The sequence below is a fragment of the Engraulis encrasicolus genome, chromosome 18, assembly GCF_034702125.1.
Source record: "Engraulis encrasicolus isolate BLACKSEA-1 chromosome 18, IST_EnEncr_1.0, whole genome shotgun sequence".
In the NCBI taxonomy this organism is placed as follows: Eukaryota; Metazoa; Chordata; class Actinopteri; order Clupeiformes; family Engraulidae; genus Engraulis; species Engraulis encrasicolus.
This window is the reverse complement of record NC_085874.1, coordinates 25985783-25994898: the sequence shown is the minus strand read 5'-3', so window position 1 is coordinate 25994898 and position 9116 is coordinate 25985783. Positions and strand designations below refer to the sequence as shown.

The 9116-nt window shown below is 40.4% G+C and overlaps 1 protein-coding gene across 1 annotated transcript; it reads right to left on the bottom strand.

Annotated features, from left to right (window-relative positions):
- Nucleotides 1-517: 517 nt before the first annotated feature.
- LOC134468191 (uncharacterized) lies at nt 518-7852 on the bottom strand. The gene is made up of 9 exons (XM_063222129.1): nt 7808-7852; nt 7607-7657; nt 6264-6282; nt 6095-6162; nt 5091-5167; nt 3693-3748; nt 2878-3057; nt 2240-2437; nt 518-714 (listed from the first exon to the last, which is right to left on the bottom strand). Exons 1-9 carry the CDS (start codon nt 7850-7852, stop codon nt 518-520), a joined length of 891 nt encoding a protein of 296 aa, XP_063078199.1.
- Between the last annotated feature and the right edge of the window lie 1264 nt (nt 7853-9116).

The following is a 9116-nucleotide window of genomic DNA, read 5'->3' as shown; positions in this document are numbered from 1 at the left end:
CTGCTTGTTTTCAAAACAAGCAACACTTGGTGGCCCGAAACCTAGCTTAGCCTAGCTATCAGCTGGTTGCCACTCTCAGATACACACAGAGCACACAGCCAGTTTAGAGTTTATACAGCCTCCCCACTCTAATCGACCTATGCCTGCAGTTCGCCTAGGGGTCGCTGTCGAGAGGGCACAGCCCTGAATGGTGCCTGCACTCCTCCGTTGGCGCCCCTATAGTGCAGTACCACCCGGGGAAGTGGTGACTCGATAACCTTTAGAATCTCTCTGCAGAGCAGGAGGGAGCCAATCAGAGACGGATATCCACGAGAAACCCAGAAAACCCTCTTGTTTGTCCACAAGCCACTTTACTAGCTTGCAAAAACGGCTTGAAACAAAGCAACCAGAACATTTTTTTTAAACAAAACCAACGCATAACTCGCTATTGAATAACAATGGCGAACACAGCAGTAATAATGAAATTACGTTGGGAGTACATCTATTTTTTTTACACAAAAAAAACATGGAGCTCTTGTCACTTGCCGGGTATTTCTTTGAGAGCTGCCTCTACGTCTGTCCCAAGGCGAGAGACAACAGGACAGAAGGCCAGGATGACGTCACACTCTGCAGAGTCTCCAGCCAGCTCCTCAGCATGGAGTGATGTTAGCAGGCCTTCACACAGGCCCTTCACCTTAGGAGGTATATGACTGGAGAACCTGATGGACTTGGACCCTGAGAAGATAAATCAAGCCAATACATTCAGAACAATAAGAGCAGCATCAAATTTAATTACACATAATGTACATGAATACACTTAGAAGTTATACATATGCGCTCTAAACTTTTTTGAAAATAAACAGTATAGATCCTCAACATGAATGACCAGACTTCATGGACATCTGTGAACATTCCACTGTCACATGCATCTGTATGCTTCTGGATGAAGCTAAAACCAGAGACGGTCTTTGCTAACACGACTACTCATTACAATAACAAAAATATAGTGACAGACACTTCAAACCCCATAGATTGTAGTGTACAACTCACTTGTTTGGTGTTAAACACAATGACCATTTTACACTCCCTTCTCATGAGTGAAATTTTCTTTTGCATTGCCCACCTTGTTACAGGCAAAGCTGAACTTGTTTTAAGAATATATCTGGTTTAGGCCCTACCGTGGCACCAACGGTAGGGCACGCGTCTGGTACTCGGCCGACCCAGGTTTGATTCCAGCTTGGGTTCTTTGCTGACCTTTGAAAAAATTAAAGAAAAGTCTGCGACACCAAGCTCCCATTGCTCTTTTTTTAATGTGACGTTTCACGTTGTGACGTTTCATGCTGCCCGAAACGTCACATTAAAAAAAGAGCAACGGGAGCTTGGTGTCGCGGACTTTTTTTGCACCCAATCTTTTTGAGACGGATGTGCGTGTTTTTCTCTCTTTAACTCTTTGCTGACCTTTCCATGTCTCTCTCTCTCCCAGCTCGCTTCCTGTCACTACCTTCACTATCCTATCTCATTAAAAACATACTGGTAATAAAGAGTTGAAAAGCCCCCCCAAAAAATACTTTAAAAAAAAAAGAATATGTCTGATTTCATTTGGACTGTAGGCTAATGAATACAGGTTAATGACCACTGTAGGCTAATGACCCCCCCCCCTCCAATTCAAAACATGTCCCATACCTTTTTGTCTAACATGTATACATACAATAGGCCTATATGTAGTGCATGTACAGTATATACTGTATATTGTCAATGAAACACTGTATTGAGTTTACCATGTTCAATCTGATATTTATCTCCCGGAATAACGGTAGGCTTCAGCTTCGGCTCTGGTTCCACATCTGATGTCTCATCTGGTGTTACATGTGATGGTGGGTTTGACACTGGTCAATACATTATACATTATAAGTCAATACATTACTATTATGCTGTTTTTAAGTTAATATCATCTTGTTTTCTTTGCCTTTTTTGAAATTTTGAAACATTGCATCTTATGTGTTATTTTGACCATTTGAGATTTTCTGCAAATAAATGATCTAAATGACAATATTTTCTTTCGAAATTCGGAGGAAATGTTGTCTGTAGTTTAAAGAATGAAATAGCAATGTTTGTTTTACTCAAATACATACTTATCCATGGAAAACTCAGAGAAACTAAACATTTCGAAGTGGTCCCTCTCAATTTTTTTCCAGAGCTGTATGTAGTACATATACAATATACATTACATTGTCAATGAACCACTGTATGTTGAGTTTACCATGTTCAATCTGATATTTATCTCCCGGAATAACGGTAGGCTTCAGCTGCGGCTCTGGTTCCACATCTGATTCCACATCTGGTGTTACATGCGATGGTGGGTTTGACACTGGTGGCACTGGTACGTCTGGTACTGGGTCTGGTTCCAGAGTGGACCTCTTCGGTTCTCCACTTATGCCTCCGCCTTGGACCAGATCACCTGCTCACACGGGTGTTGCAGTCATGGCAACATTGGTTAGACAGGCCGCAGCCCCATCTTCAGACAAGTGGAGCTTGTTCAACACAGAGATCCCGTTGTGGCGCTTAAATGGTGGAACAGGCTACCACTTTGGAAGTTAACAGGGTCAAACCTCTCCATTGTAAAGAATCTCTTCAAAGTCATTTTCTTTTCGGAGCATGACCAATTAGTTTAGTTTATTTGGTTTAGTTCAGCATGGACCATGCACAAAAGACATTGTTTACAGAAGTAAAAAGATGGCTTGTGTCAGATTATAGCTATATATAGCTTATTGACATCTGCAGTCCCTGGACAGGTAAAACTCACATCACATCAGGTTTAACTTTCCAACAACCTGACCAACAAATGCATTTATTCTTTCCCCATGTTCTGTCTCACACTTACCCAGATACAGTGCTTACCCAAGATTTTGATGATTTGTTCAACTGCTTCATTATTTGTTGGACACTGGAGTAAACCCTTTTCATGAAACAGGCAATCTACAATGAACATGTCTCTTCCTTCTGCAAATCTCCTGCTGTCTGGTCTATAATTTGGATCACTGGTGAAGTGCATCATCACCAGGATGCAGTGCTTTGTATCTGTACAAAAATAAACAAATATTAATTGTATTTCAATGCATCAATTCACCTTAACCGCACAGCAATGACTTTCCGGTAAATCAGCACATGTGACCCTGCATATCTCATGATTAAAGGGGTTAGTAAGACCCTTGCCTGTGCTCTTCCATTTTACATAACTGATTAAACTGTAAAATGTACACATGTCCAACACACATGACATGAGGCACCTGGAATTTCTTCAAGAGCTGCATGAACATCTGCTCTCATATCACAAAAAGTAAGGATGATGTCACAGGGTGCAGCTTCTCTGCCTAGCTTTCTAGCTCCTAGCTTTGTCAGCAGCAGGTAACCCTCCATGTTAGGTGGCGTGAGGCAATGGAACTTCATGGGCTTAGTCCCTGAAACAACAAAGCAATCAAAAGCAGTCTCTCTCTCTCTCTCTCTCTCTCTCTCTCTCTCTCTCTCTCTCTCTCTCTCTCTCTCTCTCTCGTGTGACACACACACACACACACACACACACACACACACACACACACACTTAGTCAAGAGAAGGCCTTCAAAGCTTTGGCAGTGGCATATTAAATGGCAGCTTTAAATGAGTAGCTCTTAAGTATTGAGTATTTTTTTAAACCTGGAATTGCATGAGTGGCTACCAGTCGGGGGCTCTTTTGGGATTGTGGAAGAGTCATCTGACGAAGAGAGGCTGCAGCTGGAGTGAAAATAGTGTCAAATTGGTTAAAGATGGCCTCTCAACGTCATATCATTAATATTGCTGTGTTCCCCATTGTTATTGAATGTTATAGGCGTTGGTCCTGTTTTAAAAAACGCTCTGGTTGCTTTGTTTCAAGCCGTTTTTGCAAGCCAGCAAGGTGGCTTGTGGAGAAACGAGAGGGTGTTCCGTGTTTCTCGTGAAAACGCGTCTCTGATTGGCTCACTCTTCCTGCTCTCGTGGAAATGAGTCTCTGATTGGCTCAGTCCTCCTGATCTTGGAGAGAATGTAATGGAAAACAAAGTCGCCACTTCCCCGGGTGGTACTGCACTATAGGGGCGCCAACGGAGGCGTGCATGCTCCATTCAGGTCTGTGAGCTCCTAGGCGAGCTGCAAGCACGGAGCAATCAGAGTGGTCTTGCTGTATGGATGAGGCTTTGTGCTGTGTGTGTACCTGAGAGTAGCAACCAGCTGATAGCTAAGCTAAGCTAGATTTCGGGCCACCAGACGTTGCTTGTATTGACAACAAGCAGAAAAAAATTACTCGACATGTTTTTAGAAAAATGGGTCGACATAAACCTTTGTGGGCAACGCCTTCTTTCGACGTGACGAAACACAGAAAGGCTTTCGTGATTCGCTCGTTTCTCTGCATTATTTATGTCAATTGGGAAACACCGGGAAACACAGCCAGGCGAGGTGACGCACCGCTATGAGAGCCTTGCAAGTGAGTTTAACTTGGAGTGACCGTCCGATCTTCAAAAGGAGTGAGTAAAACTGTGTTTTATCGGAAGTTGGCCTTTAAAGTATTATATCAACTTAGCATGTACTAGTACTATATAAAAGTATGCAGACCTATATTAACAATAGTACAATATAAAGTAAGTGCAATAAATAGCAACATACAGTATTTGTGTTTTACACAGGCATGCTCTGACACGACAAACTTACATTCTGTTGATCTTGTCTGCACTGCCTGTGTGTATGCATAAAAATAAATCAGAATAGTAATAGCACTAACAGATTACAGCAACAATTTCAATGGATGACAAAGCTGCTTCATGAGGTTGACCTTGCTTGTATTTAACATGCCCCATTTTTATCAGGTCTATGAGAAATAGTTTAATAAAATTAAGTAAAGCTAAGCATTCAGAAACAATGGATATGGGTATGGATAAAATATCAAACCTTTACCTGCTGTTCTACTAAATCCTCAGATTCCCTTCTTGATACAGGAATGCTCTAAAAAATAAGCCATGGATCAAGCATGTGAGACTTTTGCTGAAGTTATCATGTTTGCATTACTAGGTACTGTAGGTAAAACAAATCTGGAAAAGTTTCAAACCTCATGTTGCTGGCTTTCGGGTCTGTGGTCATTAGCCAGACCAGATTGAGAACCTCCATCAGCTTCATCAGGGTTCTCTGTCAAACGGGCACATTATGGCAGGTCATATAAATATCAATAATGTGTCATCGGGGGGCGCTGTGGCGCAGCGCGCTAAGACCCCCACATTTGGGGTTGCCTGCCCACGGGGAACCCGGTTCGAGTCGAACTGGGGTCATTTCCAGGACCTGCCCCATCTCTCTCTCCCAGTCATTTCCTGTTTACACTCATACTGTCCTGTAATAATAAAGGCCAAAAAGCCCCAAAAAATTCTTTAAAAATAAATAAAAATGTGTCGTCAATGTTTATAATGGTTACATGTCATCCTTGTGTACTGTACTGTAGACCACGTAAAATTTAGTGTTGCCCTTAAGATGCTTCACTACATACAGTACATACATCATCAAAATTAATTATTTGTTTATAATCTTAGCATGCTTACTTTGTATTGTGTCTTCTCCGTGTGTTTCAGCTTGAGTGATCTGATGACAAAGTAAGGGACAGAAAACACGTAACAAATGATTTCTTTAACCAGGTTTACACTAAGTAAAATCTTTACCATGTATTATTCAGTAAAATAAACAAATATAGAAACAGAGAGAAGGGAGAGAAGGGTAAAATGTCTGACATTTTCTCGTTCTTGTATATCTGTGCAGTCTCTATCTTCAGATTCCTTTCCAGATACAGCACTCTCCTAAGAAGGATATTTCAGTTGTTCATCATCAAACAAGTTTAATTTTGTAATGCTACTTCATTTTGCAATGCTAGGTCTGAGGAAAATTCCGAAGAATGAAACACTGAACCTCATCTTGCGTGTCATCAGTTGGGCTTGGACTGTGTCGAGAGGCTTTCTTGGCTGGAGTGGGACTCTCTGAGCGATGTGAATTTACCTGTTGAAAAATACACAGCATTTAGTGAGTATTCATCTTCTCATCTGACATGAAATTAGAAGTGTTATTACTCACCTCCTCCTCCCCACTTTGCTTGTCAATTGTATTGTCCTTTGCAGTGACTATAGTGGTTGTTTGGTGGTCTGAAAATGATTATATTAGACACAGCCTTTAATATTATTTTTTTGTTGTTTTCATCAATGAATTAATTTATCTAGAATTGTCTGAGGTTTCATGTGCTTACCTTCTACTTCATCTTCTTCCTGTTCAAGGAACATTTAAGTAAGTTAGGGGGCAAAAAGTTGCACACAATGTTATGTCAACTTTATGTAATTATTTTCAAATGTACATATTTATTTAGATGTTCAAGAACATTGACACTGAGGTTCAGAGAAATTCCAGATCTCTATACCTCATTCGGCGCTTGCTCCTCTTCAGAGCTGGTGTTCTCTAAATGGCCATCTTGCTCTGTATTGGCTGAAGTTGTTCCTGTAGAGCAATTTTGGGCTTATTCGTTTTTATATCAACTACCAATACAAAGTAGTGCAGGATTAATGATGGCACATATTTTAAATGTCAATAGTAGCTTAAAATGTGAAAAAACATCAACTGTAGTAATCAATTGTAGTATTAAAGGACCAGTTCAGTCAATTTCAATATGCTGTTTTATTGCTCACGCTACCCTGGACTTGTCAGTACCCGGTGATGCCACATTTTTCGGCTAAGCCCTTTCCGAGATATGAGCTATTCTAATGGGGGCAGCGTTTGTTTACTTTTTTTAAAAAAATTAAACATAGGCCTACTCCAAATATTTTCCCATAAGGTACCGCTGTTTGCTAGTTGTCTGCTGATGTATAACCTTTCGGATGTTTTTGGGAATAAATAAAAATGTTTTTATGAAATGTAAACAAAGAGCTGCCCCCATTACAATGACCAAGATCTCGGAAAAGGCTGAAGAAGAAGAAGAAAAAACCTCAGGTACTGACAAGTCCAGGGTAGTGTGAGCATTACAACTGCATGTTGAAATTGACCAAACTGGTCCTTTAAGGCAATAGAAAAGGGATGACCTACTACAACCAAAAAGTTAAGCCCAGCTCAAACCAATGATTCTCGACGAGACGAGCTGCAACTGTCTGCAATGGTCCCATCTCGTCGCAAATCTTGGGTCTGAACTGGGCTTTACATGCGCTATTAATTACATGCGATATGACTTTGAATTAGGATTCATTCTTTGAGACATTCCAACGCTTACCTTCTGCGTCAGGCTCTATCTGTTTTGGGCTCTCAATTTGACCACCTCGTTCTGTATTGGCAGTGGAATTTCCTAGGAGTAGTAGGCATACATGTATTACTCGTGAAATAAGTAAGAAAGATGCAAATAAACTTTACTCTTTTACACGCTTACCTTCTATTTCAGCTTGGTCTTGTTCTGGTGTTTCTGTTCTACTGTGCTGTTCCGTGTTGACAGTGGCTGCAGTAGGCCCTATTTTAGTTGAATCAGGCTAATTACTCATCAAGTACATCATAAGAAAGATGCAGATAAACTGAATAATTGAGGGTTTGGCTTCTACAAATTTAAACTTTTACCTTCTGTGTCAGCTCGGTCTCGTTCTGGTGTTTTTGTTCTACTGTGCAGTTCTGTGTTGACAGTGGTGACAGCAGGCCCAATTATAGTTGAATTGGACTAATTACTATTCAAATATGTTATTAGAAAGATGCAAATGAACTGCATTATTGAGAGTTTGGCTTAATATTTGATTTGTCCTGATCGGGAATTTGAAGTCTTACCTTGGGTGTCAGCTTGGTCTCGTTCTGGTGTTTTTGTTCTACCATGCTGTTCTGTGTTGACAGTGGTGACAGCAGGCCCTATTTTAGTTAAATCAGGCTAATTACTCTTCAAATATATCATAAGAAGGATGTCAATAAACTGAATTATTAAGGGTTTGGCGCAAGACTTCAAATGGAAATGTACACTCTTACCTTCTGTTTCAGCTTGGTCTTGTCCTGTGCTCTCTCTTCTACCACTTTCTTCTTTGCCCTGATTTTCTTTTTTGGAATTTCTATTACCCATGTTGCGATTCTGTCTGGTTCTGTGTTTGTAAATTAGGCTGAATTATTACAAGACAAATAATGCTGACCAACATTCCACATGGTCATGTCCTTTCATGATGACTGTAAATAATCATGATAATGATATATGGTGCTATTTTTATGTGCCACAATGTATGCAACTTTTTAAATGTTCATGCCTTCATTACTGCCACTACCAAGATTATGTGGTACACATTTACATGTTTACATGACTTTTCACAGAGCACTTCCTAACAGATCAAATACTGTAAGGACAATACACAGTCAACAGTCCAATAGCCTCCTTAATGGGCAGGTGGGCACATTAATGTGTCTATTTACCATTTGCTGAAACCACTTAACTACATTATAACATTGTTGTGACAGTGCCAAATGTCTTGAGACTACCCTCTTACTACAGATGGTGTCGACGGCGGGTCTATTCACTATTTGCTGAAAATACTCAACTACATCATAACAACATTGCTAGGACATTACCAAATGCCTTAAGTAAGATATTAAGACATAGCCATTACACTTTTGGTGGCAGTAAGGTTATAACATAGGCTCTGCGCTAAGGGGTTAAGAATTGGCCATAACCATTTTGTTAACAATAGGCTAATTACAGAGGCACGGTGGGAAGGGGTTAACTTAACACAGTTGCACAAACCCTGGGATCAAGAATTACGGTACTTTATTTAAGCATACACGTAATCTACAGGTAGCCTATATGAATTAATGACACGCCTCATAATCACAGCCTTAAGTCCTTGAAAATCCTGTATTTTGCATGTGTGGCATAAATGGAATTACAGACTTGCCTTTTGTGCCTTCAAATTGAGAATCTCTTCAGTCTTTTGTGAATTTAGGTCCCGCCATAAGTGATTCTAGTCAATAATCCATTCGTCAATCAAGGGAATCACAATTTGTCGTGTACTGTACATTCATGCAAACATAAAACTGTTGAGTTTTACCCCGCACCCTTTCCTGCCTATTTATCAGTTGTTTGTTTTCTTATGTGATCACT

What these genes read in the sequence shown, in the direction of transcription:
- LOC134468191 (XM_063222129.1), bottom strand. Translation starts at nt 7,852, where the DNA reads ATGGTAGAACAAAAACACCAGAACGAGACCAAGCTGACACCCAAG. An exon ending in AGCAAAGTGGGGAGGAGGAG is followed by an intron (nt 5,168 to 6,094) that starts GTGAGTAATAAC and finishes CCCGTTTGACAG; the next exon opens with AGAACCCTGATGAAGCTGAT. An exon ending in ACAAATCATCAAAATCTTGG is followed by an intron (nt 2,438 to 2,877) that starts GTAAGCACTGTA and finishes CCGTGTGAGCAG; the next exon opens with GTGATCTGGTCCAAGGCGGA.